The sequence below is a fragment of the Eleginops maclovinus genome, chromosome 20, assembly GCF_036324505.1.
Source record: "Eleginops maclovinus isolate JMC-PN-2008 ecotype Puerto Natales chromosome 20, JC_Emac_rtc_rv5, whole genome shotgun sequence".
In the NCBI taxonomy this organism is placed as follows: domain Eukaryota; kingdom Metazoa; phylum Chordata; class Actinopteri; order Perciformes; family Eleginopidae; genus Eleginops; species Eleginops maclovinus.
In genome coordinates this window covers 13,576,384-13,589,979 of record NC_086368.1, presented here as the reverse complement: position 1 = coordinate 13,589,979, position 13,596 = coordinate 13,576,384, and the positions used below count along the sequence as shown (strand labels likewise).

Below are 13,596 nucleotides of genomic sequence, written 5' to 3'. Positions count from 1 at the left end.
GACAAACAGTGACTCGATCAATAACTAAAAAACAGTTTTGTATCAAACACATTTATTTACTTCTATCAACAGGTATGTACAGATCCAGGTAACAAGTGCCATGCCCCTTCAAAATTCAAACACAAAAGATAATTATTTTAAAATCTACAAATAAACAACAAACATGCTTTGTTTTTTGTCCTTTTTTTAACCTTACCATGTACTTGGTCTTTACATAAATTAAATTATAAAACGTTTACTCCACAAGCATACACACAGTCTAAATTCTTCATCTACTGTACTCTGACAGAAAATCCAAACTGTTATTTATTTGCACCTTTCAGCTTTTGCTACACTCTGTCATACTGCATTTATCCATTTCCAATTCATATTTCACTCTAAAAAATACACATTTAATGATAAACTTTCACAACTTTTACAAGCACACAGTTAGACATGTAATAACACAACACTTCAGGGCAATGACTCACTTTTTAAGAACAGTACATGTATTGTCAAACAAAATGTTTTGTAATATTCACTACCAAAACAGAGTAACATCAGAGGCTCGTACTTGCTGTTTATGTATTTAATACACGATAAAAAGAAATGGAGGACCCTTACTTTGTTAGTATCTGTGTTTAAGTGTTTCTCTGAGGAACACAGTGGTTGCAGTGGTTATATTATAGCTTTCATCAAACACCTCTCACTTCTCCCCAAAAAGCAGCATTCTCTTTGACTGAACACCCATTACTGACGCACATACTAGTTCAAAATCAATTTAAGAGCACGAGGGGAGACCATTGTTGGTTAGGAAGACCCAGTTAGAGAACTGCAGAGCTTTAAGTAGTCCCTTCTTCTCTCTGTTTCGCTCAGACCCTGACGACTGGGGTTGTAGCTGTGAGGGGCGCAGTGGACCCGGTGTCATAGTCAAAGTCAATCATGGTGTGGTTGGAAGTGCCGAGGCTGCTAAGGGAAGTGCCTGTGCCCATCTGTCTGTCCCGCAGACTTTGCAGGTAGCTCTGAGAAGAACAAAACAGGGAGAGATGAGCGAGATACACAACAAAAAGTGACATCAACAAGAATTCCATGGCATTAGTTAGTCCTAGGCCTGTCACGATGTCAACTGCTTTAGTTGGGTGCTATATTGGGCCAAGAATAAATGTGGTTAACAATATTATCGTTTTTTCGTTAGTCATGACAGACCTAGGCTTACTTGTGAGATAAAACTGATGCCATAGAAACAAAACAACTAGTATCTACAGCACACGCCATGTTGGGTGACACTGACCGGTGCCAGTAGATCCCCAGCGTAACGTTTCACTGGGGTGGGTTTACGGCGGTACGTGCCTTCCTGCCCACCTGCCTGCTGTCGCTTCTTGGCGTCCTTCTCTCGAATCCGCATCAGCTGGACTCTCTTCTGTCTCCGACTGATAACCACTACAAGATGAAGGGGAAAATAAAAGGCTGCTTTGAAACATCACATCATCGTTAAAGACAAAAACAGTTTTTAGGAACTGGAACAGTTTTTTTAAGAAATAGGTATGGTTCTAACAAAGTTTAAAAAGGGACAGAGCTAGGATAAATCTTGGTCTCTGATTGGCTGTTCCGGCTCTGTGAATACATGTTACTGCTATATTTTTACACCACCGTTTTTAAGAGCAATTCTTAGAAGTGGACTCAAGCCGACATTAGAACTCAAAGGCACATGATATTTACTCCTTACCCTCAGTGTGCGAGAAGCTGTCATCCGTCAGTTTCCACTGGACCAGTACTCCTATGAGGCTGAGGGCGGGCCAGATGCCCAGAATGACCCAGCTGTACCAGCAAAGAGGTGGCCCGGTTGTAAGGCGCAAGCATTCGTACACGTGCGTCGCCAACACCAGCATCTCCACAAAGTAATCAGCACACACCGTCATGATAGCTGCCCCGAACACCGCCGTGGAGATCATGGTGAAGAGCTTTTGCCACTGCAGTGTCAGCACAGCAAACAGCATGCCCGCCCCCAGAAGTGAACCCAGTGGGACCCAGACTGTGGTTGGAGTGTAGAACTGGTGAGTGACCAGTAGGGCAGCGAGAGCCAATAGGAGGCCCAGAAGCAGGCCGGTCATGAAGAGGCCGACGCTTCGCACCAGCATAGTGACCAGGCCACACAGCAGGCCGATGCCAAGGCCGATACCTGCACTGGCCTCCACACTCAGCTGTGTGTCCAGCACATGCTCCTTGTGACACAGCAAGAAGATGATGATGGAGCCAAACATCAGACCGGACAGGAACATGACAGCCTTGAAACAGCGGTAACCTAGAGGAGGAGAAACCGAGAATAGCCACAATGAGGAATAAGGAGATGTAAAGATCAGAGGATACGCATTCATTCTTTAATATGAATGTGAAAGGTACAAGCTCAACAATGCAACTCAGGCATTTTGATGGTGTTATATCATCCCAAAAACATTTAGTTTGAGCCTCCTTGTATCACAGTGCATGAGCTATAGGGATCCTCACCAAAGAAGCAGTAGATGATGCCGAACAGGCAACACATGGAGCATATGACGGCAGGGATGACATCATACTTCCTCTCTATCTCCAAACTGCAGGCATCGACCTCGACCGTGCCTGTCCCGGCCCCCTCAGTGTTCAGCCCGCTGGGATCTGCCATTATGGAGGATTGCGGGAGGCTGGAGTTCGGGACAAGGGTGAAAGTTCTGGTGACGTTATCTCAGGTCCATCGGAGCAGGTCTGGGGAATGTAAAAGAAGAGGACATGTTTATGAATTACTGAAAAATCAAGGAAGTGTGTGCGGTATCCTGATCAACACAAAAAACTGAAGTTCTCCAGGGTAAATGTGAAGTGTGAAACCTACAGCTCAACTGTGACTTCTTTTCCTCACTGCTCTGTATGCGCAGCTGTCCTACACTCAACACAAAGCTATGCAACCCGGGCACACAAGCAGCTCATTCACTCGCTTTAATCGACGGCACAGGCACCCTGTTGATCTCTGTCCTGTCTTAATAATTAGGGTCATAAACTCTGACAGTCATAAATGGTTTGTTCTCTGAGAAAAGTAATTGGATATACTTTTTTTGCATTTTGTCACAATTAAAATCTACTTGACCATCTTCATTATTAGAAATACACACACATAAAGTATTCCTAAGTTTTCTTTGTAAGTGTAAAAGTCATATATCTCTAAAATGTTGACTTTTTGTACAACAACAACAACAACCCTGTTTTCAGCTCTGTGGAAATGTTTATTAAGCATAAGTAGGAATATTTTTTTCATGAATGAACTAATAGTCTTTCAGTTCATCGTAAAAAAAGAAATATTCCCAAATTTGAGACCCATTGTTTTCACTGAAGAGTAACAAGCTCAAGTAGAGTGTAAAATGTGGCACAATTACGTAACACAATGCCTAAAACATTTTTAGTAGTCCTTTTTAATTTCACCTCAACTGGAACTATAGAAAATCTATATTTGATATTCAGACTGAAGCGAGCCACAGAGCGCTGCAGTAAGAGCTGAGAGCTTGTGGGTGGACAGCTCACTCTGAGGCCTCATGTATGATCTCACCACAGCTGAGATCCGGTTACAGCTCACTCACGTTTTCTGCTTGGGACAAATAGTCAGGAACAGTCCCTCCTGCCTTTATTCTGTGCTTTGTGCCAGATCTTTGTCTTACTTCTCTGTCTATCCACTACCTCTCCTTCAACTGGAATGATCCCCACCTTAAATATGTGTCCTCTTTTACAGTCAAATGTGCCTCATTTGTTACAACTTCTACTTAGACACAGGGCTCTGTAATTTCTATGTCCTGCCTATGAATTACTTAACATGGAAAAAATGAGAGCCCGTTGGAAAGATTTCTTTCCTTCTTCAATGTCTTGCAGATTTTTATAACCTGTCCCTCTCTCTTTCTGCTTTCCATCAGTGACAACTACAATGTCAGATTTCTTTGCTGAAAGAAAAGACCAGATTTAGGATGTGGCTATGTAGAGACTGGACACTATGGATTAGTGGAGGTTATATTATAGTTTAATTTGACTTTGATGATATGTTTAAATAGCTGTAAATAAGATATATGTAGATACTTTACTAAAGCAAGTCAAAAAGTAATATGGATAGAAGCAGACAGATGCAAAATAAAATATTTTCAAACATAAGCTATGTGGAGAGCTCTCAAGACTATAGTCTTCACATCAACTCTCCCCAAATTAAAATGAGGAACCAAACTTTGTAGCAGGAAATAATAAAACTACACACAGGGCAGCATGGCGGTCAGCAGTGTTGCAAGAAGGGTTTAAATATGAAAGCTGTGTTTCCTGTGTAGTTCGCATAAACTCTGTATATCTGTGTGCGAGGACGCTCAAGTTAAACTCTAAACGTGTAAATGTTTTGTGATGGATTGGCTTCCCTTGCCCAATAAGCATGACTCCAGCCCCATGCAACCCGAAACAGGATAAGAGGTTAGAAACTTGATTGACAGACACAGGAAGCTCATTGTTGTGGGCTTTGGTCTCGTTACTGTGATCTTCTTCTCTTCTCATGTTGGGGTTGATTCAGTCAGGGTTGCCTTGTGGAAATGTGTACTTTCACAAAGGTATCTATATTTAAAAAAAACTTGACTTCTTACTGGTTGCTATTGGCTAGCCCTGAAGCACTTTGCCCCAGCTGGCCTTTGTCCAATACGACACGAATGCAGCAAAAGGCCACCTGGTTGGTTTGGATATGAAACACCTGCACCAGCCAGCTTCCTGCAGGGAAGACTTTGAGAGTTTGTGACCTCTTGACGCTTGGTTTGTTTTATAATGAGAGATCTGAATAGTTGTGGAGTAAGGTCAAATTCATCATGTAATTGTTTTTGTTACTGGGTAAATAGAGATCATTCACCTTATCTACACCACTTACATAAGAGAAAAGTATAGGTTATCTATTTGTTCTGTAGTTTTATCTTTAAAAAAGAACACATGTGATTTGATGTCTCATCAAACAGTAGCCCTTTTTTTTTACAATCATTTTGGTTATTGAACACTAACAACATTTTTCCTCAACTTTTTCTTTTGCTTCAAACTTTGAATGAGTGCTTTGTGGTCTGATAATTGATTTCAGTTAAATCCTTATAAGTGGTCAAATGTCAAGAGTCTAATAGAAGTTAATGAAGCTCAATGTCCTCCTTTCTAACACACATATTTGGATGCTGTTTGATCTTCTGTTGCAATTGGTCAAATGACCTTTTTTCGTTTACCAGGACCGCAAAGCACTATGTGTGAACTGGTTTATATTTCATCGCCATTTTAAAAGTAATTAACTTCACACTACAAGCTCACACATTTCTCCATGAGTCTGCCTCATGTTACCTCTCTGTCACAATGGTGTCCTATGTCTAGCAGGCTTGGAAGGCCTTGCTGCAGTGGGAGAATGGAGCCATTATGGGGCAAAACAAAGACTCTGAGGCCCATGCTGTGACCTCTAGTGGCACTCAGAGGAAACCATGCGGACAAAAAAGGAGACCACATAAAGATGGCTGAGAGCACCGAGGCGATTGGTGGATTCCGAGTGTTTGCTGTAAGATGTTTGCCAAGTATTTGCCTTCAGAGCGCTGGTGACTGATGGAGGGAGGGGGTCCTAACTAGAAACAGAACTATCTATCTTAATGACGGAGCTCTCTGGAGGCCCTTCCAACGCTTCTTTTTAGCAGAATTTTCTGCAAGTTGAAGTCGCCTGGCAACTAATTCAATACAACTCAATAAGACTGGGAGTCTTCGCTAGCAGCTCTGTGAGGCTGCCCTTACATAGTTGTAGCTTGATGCCCACATCAGCATGCTAAAAGGCTCACAGTGAGAATGATGAAGTTTTGCAAGACTTTTTTACGTTTCCTATGCTAAAAATGTCAGCACAGCTAAGGCGGCTGGAAAGTTAATTTGTTTTCCAGCTTTACAAAACAAAAAAGTGGACAACATTGAAAACTATACCTCATTATAGTGCTAAATGAAGAGTCAGAGGATCACATTTGTCCTTGAAAGACGTTAAATACAATAGATCTCATGGCAATCAATAAAAATGTTATCAAAAAAGACACCAGATCAAATTCCTTGTATGCGTAAACCTACCTGGCAATAAACATGATTCCGATTCTGAAAGATTTCCCTCAAAAACATTTTGTCATACTCATTATGACGCCAAAGGATCACCAGAGTCAGAGGGATATTTCCACAGGGAAGACCCGTCGGATAGTTGGTGGACCCACTGACCGGTTGAAAAGTTTACAGAGTATTCCATTCCCAGCAAAGACATGCTTGATCAGTAGAGGTTTAAAACTGAACTAAACCCCTTTTCTTGGATTCTAATGGTAAGAACATAGAAAAACAAAACACACAATTGCTAGAAGTATCACTTACGTTTACTTAAGCGGCAGCAGGAGGAACTGTGAATTGACACACAATAAGCATTAGGTGCAAATGAGCTATTGTAATATTATGTTACCCTTCAAACAAAAACTTGCCTAGGAGTATACTCCCCCTGAACAAACACTGCGGGGTGGGGGGACCTGAGTGCTCAGCTGCTGAGGAACAGGCAGGGCTGACTATGAGTTCCCCACATAGCAAATTTGGGTGTGTTTGAAGAAGAGTTGGGTGGGCGTGTGTTTTCAGATCCAAGGATTCTGCAAGTGCTCCTCCAACTTGACGGCTAGGGCCAGCTGAGAAACTGAAAACCTGCCCTATTATGACCTGGCTGTCTGACAACTTCACTCGGAAGAGTCTACCAAGAATGTGAGACGTGGACGAGGTCTGCGCTCTGCAGTCGTAGCCGTAAATCTCACCCCCTTCAGCTGAACACCCCAACCAGCTGAAAGAATGATCAGAACAGGAACCATGGGAATAAAGCTTGTGGTCACAGTGGGGGTTACTAAAACGGCTGCCATAGTGTGATAACAACACTATAAAGGTGGATACATGATACTCATCCTCACAACAACATCTGCTTTAATTCCCATATTGAGCAAGACATTATATGGGCCACAATTGAGCTTCCTGTCTCTCCATAGCAGGAAGCTCAGGACCAGATGAGGAAGTGGAACATCAGCTTTCAGCAGGAACTGTGTTGTGACAGCGGACAGGAACAAAAAGATAAACCATCAACACTGAAACATCACTTCATCTAGGCACTGCCTAGATTTCAAATGAGAATCTGGGACTAGGAATCACGAGGCCTCTGCCTACAGTAGGACTCTTCACTGCCATGGAAGCTAGCATTGGCAACACAAACAGCTAGATGTAAGCAATGTGGTTCTTGTAGGGAAACAGCAGGAATGGCAACCTTGCAATTTAATAAAAAAACAAGCTCTTAATCTGTCTGGCTAACAGACTAATCTTTATAACACTTGCCGTACTGTCTCTGCTTACGCGAGTGAAAATATTGCAGCATGGAGTTGGTGCTTGGTGTGATGCAACAACTTGCATAATGAACAAAGCACCACGTGATAGTAAATGTACTCTATTTGCCAGGCTTTAAATGCTTTCAGGATTTGTAAATGTTATCGATATCCTCTCCATAAATGCATGTAAAATACACAATGATGCATAAAGGTGCATAAATGTTCAAATCAAAACTTAAAACACACCCAAAAATGGATATTTGGGGCTTTAATTTAAGCCCAAGCTCCAAAACTGTGATATAGCATATATATGATATAGCAATTATGTTGTATTTTAACACTGCAAAGTTATGTCAGATACTGTTTCATGCAAAATACTAAAATGAAATCCATCATCCTTTGCATGTGGCAACTGTATCACAGTGCATCTTCAATGTGGGTGTGTTCACAACTTCATTAACAGCTCTGCAGTTCATAACATAATACATCACTAACGTGCCATTAAAGGCCAAATGTAATCCGCCATAACGTCAGAGAAGCTTATTTTTTTGTGCATAGATCTGTGATAAAACTATGATGTATTCATCTTGATCTTTATTCAGGTCTGTTCCCTTCAGAAGCAGCCTTTCAAGTACGTCACATGGTCTTTCCCTACTCATCAGTTGCTAAACCAGAAGACATTTACCAGTACATGGGATTAAAAGCAACTACATGACAAGATGTGATACAAACATATGCACTTGGTTAAAACAGACCTTTATTGAACTAAAATAAAAGGTTTTCAAAATTGGGAATATTATTCCAAAAGATTTGCCTAAAAGTGCTGACTCAATTCTCCCAACTACATTGCTATTGCACACAGCACCGAAAGTGTTTCAACGTCTTCATTACTTTTTAGAGTTATTAACATTTACATAATATTTAAAGAGAAACAATTGGCAGCTGACAACACGTCAGTCGCAATCTTACTGGCAGATAGGTACTGTAGGACTCAAACTGAGGTCTCCTATTTCCCCAAAAAGACCAAGTTCTTAATTCTAAATGCCCAATATTTTGTCATCTAGCCGAGGACCCAAACAATAGTCACTTGTAGCATTATTTAATTAGAAGTAGGCCTATCTGACTTCTTTTTTCCTCATAATCTCTCAATCTCATGCCTGATTAAAGTCTTAACAAAGGAGGCCTTTCAACTAAAAAATGCAGAGAGCTACTTAAAGAGAGGAATGAAAAAACACAATAAGGAGACTTTTCAAGAGTCACATGTTGATGGTGCATGCGTGTAATGTACATTACAAATACATATGGAAATACAACAAGTTAGGACTAATATATCTACAAAGGGTACACTTTATACTGCAGTAAGTTGAATCAGTTATCCAGCAGAAGGAACAGTGTGGAGTGTGTGCAGCTAGGTGGGGCAGCTCCACAACGCTCTATTAGGGTTTGTGGTGGAGAGCAGCATTTAGTAGGCGGCGCGGTGGAGTCCATATGTTAGTGAGGACATGACAGTGTGGCACTGTGTATGAGATAATATATTCTGCCAATGCTAGGTTGGATTAGAGCAGAAGAAAAGAACAACGTCCAACCAGTTACAAGAGAGTGCCGTGTGAAGTCAATCTGGGAAATGTCACAAGGCAATAATGATATTATTATATTAAAACTGGTTTAGTGCTCATCAAACGTGTGTTTTATTTCTTTTTACAGGGTAACATAGTTTCATAGGCTGACTGCCAAAGTAAAGTCCGATAAAAGACCAGTGATTAACTTATAATACTTTGTAGATATAGTTGCTGTAGTGCCAGAGTCAGTAGCGCTTCACTTCAGACCTCCAGGCAGTGCCTATATATGTCTGCAGCTCTATCATTTAGAGCAGCCATTTACCGTCTTTTTCAAATTCCAGTTCAACATAATTGTACCTCCTACAGCGATCTCAAGAGCCTAAAATATCACGTGTGCCCTTTATTTTCCTAGCAAACGTACAACCCTCTCATGTCATAATAACTATAACCTATGTTTAAATGGCTATAAGTAGCCAGTGGATGTTTCAAAATGACTGGAATCAGTTGTTATGTGGTTTCCATGTGACAATGGGGTTTTTCTTGCACCCAGGAGTCTCGGAATCCTTCCCTCTCTGAGTCCAACGCGATATAAGGTCGCTGCTCAGCCATGTTAAATGTTCTTTTAGTTACACTTTAGTTTGTCATTTAAAATGTAATGCAGGAAGACAAAGGGATCATCTGCATTTGCCGATGAAGGGAGATTATACAAAACAGCTCTTCCAGAACTGCTCATATTCATTTTGACAAGCGTAGAGTACCTCCTCAGTACACAATGTGCATGTGTTGTCCATATGGACAGATGAAGGAAGCCTGAGCATGTGGCCTGACTAGGAATGGGATGGCAAGAATTTCATGTCCCGACTATCCAAACATAAGCCAAAATTATTCTGGTATGCTTGTGTGCCATTTTAACAGTTTTAAGCATACCTTGATAAGTAATCAGTATTTCAACTAATAAATAGGTCACTTCAATCTGAAATAAGGACATAATAATCCCTCAGCATAAATAAAGGATAAATAAATAAAACCAAAGCAACATTGTGAACGTCTGTCCTTTCCTACAAGATGATGGCTTTCTTCCGTCCCATCCCTAGTCCTGACAATGTTGGAGTGCTAAGCAAACGATTCTGAAAACCCTTGACGTAAACCCACCTGAAGGCAGTGAAGTCCATATTTCTCAGCTGGCTCAACAACTGAAAAGAAAACTAGTTATTCCAATGTTTTTATTGAGGGCTCTCAGACAGCTTTTGACACAAATATTTGTTTTATTATGTAGAATACAAAGTAAGAATTGTACTGCAAATCACGGAATTGCCCATTCGGCCATTTCAGATACGTTTGGAACTGCTGATGAAGCATCCAGCCAATACCTTAGTGAGAAGAATAAACCTTTGCCTATGGCCTTGTTAACTTAAGGGGGGAAGATTGCTTGTGTTTGAAGAGGAAAGCCGATCCAAACACAGTAATTACCCAACCTTTAAATTAAAGCCGGTTCTCATAAAATGGGAATTCCTACTTTGCGGTACGGGTCAGCTGCTCTTACTGTGCATATATGTGAACATAAGAGAAGTCAGCATAGCATATTTTCACAACAGAACAAGACATAAATTACACTCTTGGGTCCTTGCTAATTGAAAGGCATCATACATAACAACATGTGTAGTCTAACTTTCATTAACCCCTGCACTTTATGCCTTCTTTCCTGCCTTCTCTCTTTCCCAGAGCAGGGAAGGGCTTCCTCTCTGCCTTTTCAAAGGGGTAGCTAAAACCATCTGGTGCAGGCTGGCAGTGAAGTAGATGGGGTGGTGCACTAAGGGGGTGTAACTACAGCCTGCACTCCCCAGTATAGACAGAACATGTAGGCTGTCATCATAAGACAAAAACCCAAAAGGCACTCCCACCTTGGATCACACAGCAGAACCGCAGGGAGAATGCACGCTAATGTGGGCTATAAAGAGATTTATGTCTGCCTTAGAGATGAAGGATGCTTCCATATGCTTATAGACACAATGGTAGACACTACACCAATACACATCTACAAATAAGGTTTCTCTGGGTGTTCAACTTTGCCAAACAATTTTATAACCCATGACTGAATTTAAAACTATGAAAAACTCAAATTAGAATTTAGTTCCACTTCCAATGGCAGCACTTTCATATCCTTAACCTATTCCCAGCCAGTCCTGATGAAAGCCCAGCACTGGGGAATTTTGGTGTACATGTTTGGTTCAGTGCACACCAATAAAGCCACTATTATCCTGGATCATTATGTCCTTGTCCTCAAAGGCTGAAGGATAAATTGCATTATGGGCCTCAAGTGTAAAATGTAAAAGGGGAGCAGCCATGGAAGCAGACAGGCTGGCTACGTGTTATTACAAATATTTCCAGCTGTAGAGTTTGGCACTGATCAGGCAGGATCTGAGGTGGAATCGCTCTACTACAATCAGTCATTAACGGTAAATTTGAAGCGGCTATTGTTTCCAAGGACAGACTGGAGTAAAATGTACTCAAATGTCAACTGGAAGAGAAAAAGTCGCCAGACAAACAAACAAACAAACATGTAAATACACAGAATGATCTAGTCATGTCGAAACCTGAAATAATTTATTACTTCAGAGAAGAAAAAAAAAGCTTAAAAACTTACCACTGAGCCTGGGTGTTTGGCAGTTGTAACTTCTCCCCGACAATCGGCTCTGTCAAACAGGAAAAACTCCCAACCATTCGCGACACAAAAGCGGCGGTAGGGTACCAGGGAAAACCGGTTTTCTCCCAACTTCAGTTCTCCCTAGGCTCTTTCTAAACTTCACTAACTCACACTAAACCGACAACAACGACATCAGTATTGTCCCAACCTTGCCTCAGGCAAACGTTTTGAACGCAAACATGGCTGGGAGTCCAGATGTGAGGAGGACGGTTAGCTGATTTCCATTCTCCCTCACTTCGTGTCTGTTAACCGTTGGAGTTCCCGTCTGTGACTCCACACGCCACACTACTCCCGAGTCCTCCTCTTCTCTGGAAAACTAGCCTCCCTCCCTCACACACCTCCCCTCTCTCATTTCTCGTCGCTGAAGTAAACGGCACTTAAAAAAACAAAGGAGGAAAAGTTTCCCTCCGAGGCAATCCCCCAATCCCCTCTCTCGATCTCCATCCAGCAGCGTCGTCAGAAGCGCCGGGCAGGGGGGGGGGGGGGGGGGTGGGTTATGGGGCTCAGCAACAGATGAGTTGGTCCTTAGCTTTAATGAGCTAGCTGGCTATACACGAGCTCCTGTAATAAATTCCCTTTGATTTTACTTAGATTTTTTGGGGTGTTTGACACAAAATAAATAAAGTCTGTCCATTTACAGAAAAGTCTAGCAGTCTTACTTGTGTTTGTAAGATGTTGTCAAACGTCCCATGATAACACATTTTAGCCAAAGTTATAATTAAGGCCCACACTAATTGAACTCCAGCTGGTTTTTTTTTATTAGGGATAGTCCAAAGTGCTAGCTTTAACAGTACCACTTTCTAATAAAGGCCCCTTTGAAGGATGTATAGGTAATAATTGATAACTGAATCCTTTCTTTTCAGTGTTATTGCTTTTATTTTCGATTTTAGTCCTGTATTGTTATTCTTGTTTTACCCATGTTCATTCCTTTGTGACTTAAAGGTTTTTTGTAAAAATCTAAATACAAGTTTATTAAGCTTATTAAATATTCTTTACCATTAATTAATAACTAATCAAAAATGTGTTGGAGAGAATTAAAACCAAAAAACAATACTTGTTGTTTTGCCGTTTGTCGTCATCCACTAGCTTTGTCTTGATAGTTCTTCAGTTATCAAGTTAGCCACTCAAAAGAAACCATGACCTCTGACCTAATGGAGAAATAATAACAACAACAACAACAACAACAACAATAATAATAATATGTTTATTTAGTATAGCAACATTCACAAAAATAAAATTCCCAAAGTGCTTCACAAGAAAAAAGTTAAAAATAAACGTTTATCAAGTCAATTGAATCTAACACTAACTTGATTTTTTTAGGATAGTCCCCTCTGCATCAATACTGCTTTTTAGGGACTCTTTTAAAACCAGAAAACACAAAAGTCCTTATATATGGATTAAAACTCATTTATGATAGTTATTTAATTATTGCTAAATTACAAGTTAAACCCATTTAAAAGGTTGTCTTTTTTCAGAAAGTTGACAATATATATATAATAAAAAGCAATATATATATATATATATATATATATATATATATAGGTGTTTATGACAGTACAACTGCTTCTTATTTGCATTTGTATTCATATTTCACACTGAAGAGGGTTGGGAGTTTTCTTTATATGAATGAAAATTAAAATGTGAGTTTAGAGAGTAACAAGAGTTTATTGTTTTAAATGTTCAGATTGTTCACAGTCTTCATTTACAGATCATTTTAAGATATGTTCAATCCAATTGTACTCAGTTGAGCAGCTCATACATATTACAGATCCTTACTTGACGTAACCTGAATGTTCCATGGAAAAATCTCATGATCTAAGTTATGGGAACATCATTTCTGGTTGCGACATGAAGCTAAATTCTGCCCGAAGTGAGTGCTGGGAAAAAGGCATAGCCACAAACAAATTAGGTATGTTTTTCACCTCCCAACTAAAAGGACAAGTACATTTCCCTGAGAACTTACCTAAATTAGACTGTGCCC

At 40.5% G+C, this 13,596-nt stretch overlaps 1 protein-coding gene across 3 annotated transcripts; it reads right to left on the bottom strand.

Moving 5' to 3' along the window:
• Nucleotides 1-17: 17 nt before the first annotated feature.
• On the bottom strand, nt 18-12,002 carry LOC134883008 (transmembrane protein 198-like). Of its 3 annotated transcripts, none has more exons than XM_063911088.1 (5): nt 11,556-12,002; nt 2,485-2,718; nt 1,706-2,281; nt 1,330-1,419; nt 18-1,001 (listed from the first exon to the last, which is right to left on the bottom strand). In XM_063911088.1, exons 2-5 carry the CDS (start codon nt 2,636-2,638, stop codon nt 949-951), a joined length of 873 nt encoding a protein of 290 aa, XP_063767158.1. In that variant the 5' UTR covers nt 2,639-2,718; nt 11,556-12,002; the 3' UTR covers nt 18-948. The 3 variants fall into 3 exon arrangements, with proteins under 3 accessions (XP_063767158.1, XP_063767159.1, XP_063767157.1); XM_063911089.1 differs by having other exon boundaries at nt 1,342-1,419; XM_063911087.1 differs by having other exon boundaries at nt 1,271-1,419; nt 11,556-11,999.
• Between the last annotated feature and the right edge of the window lie 1,594 nt (nt 12,003-13,596).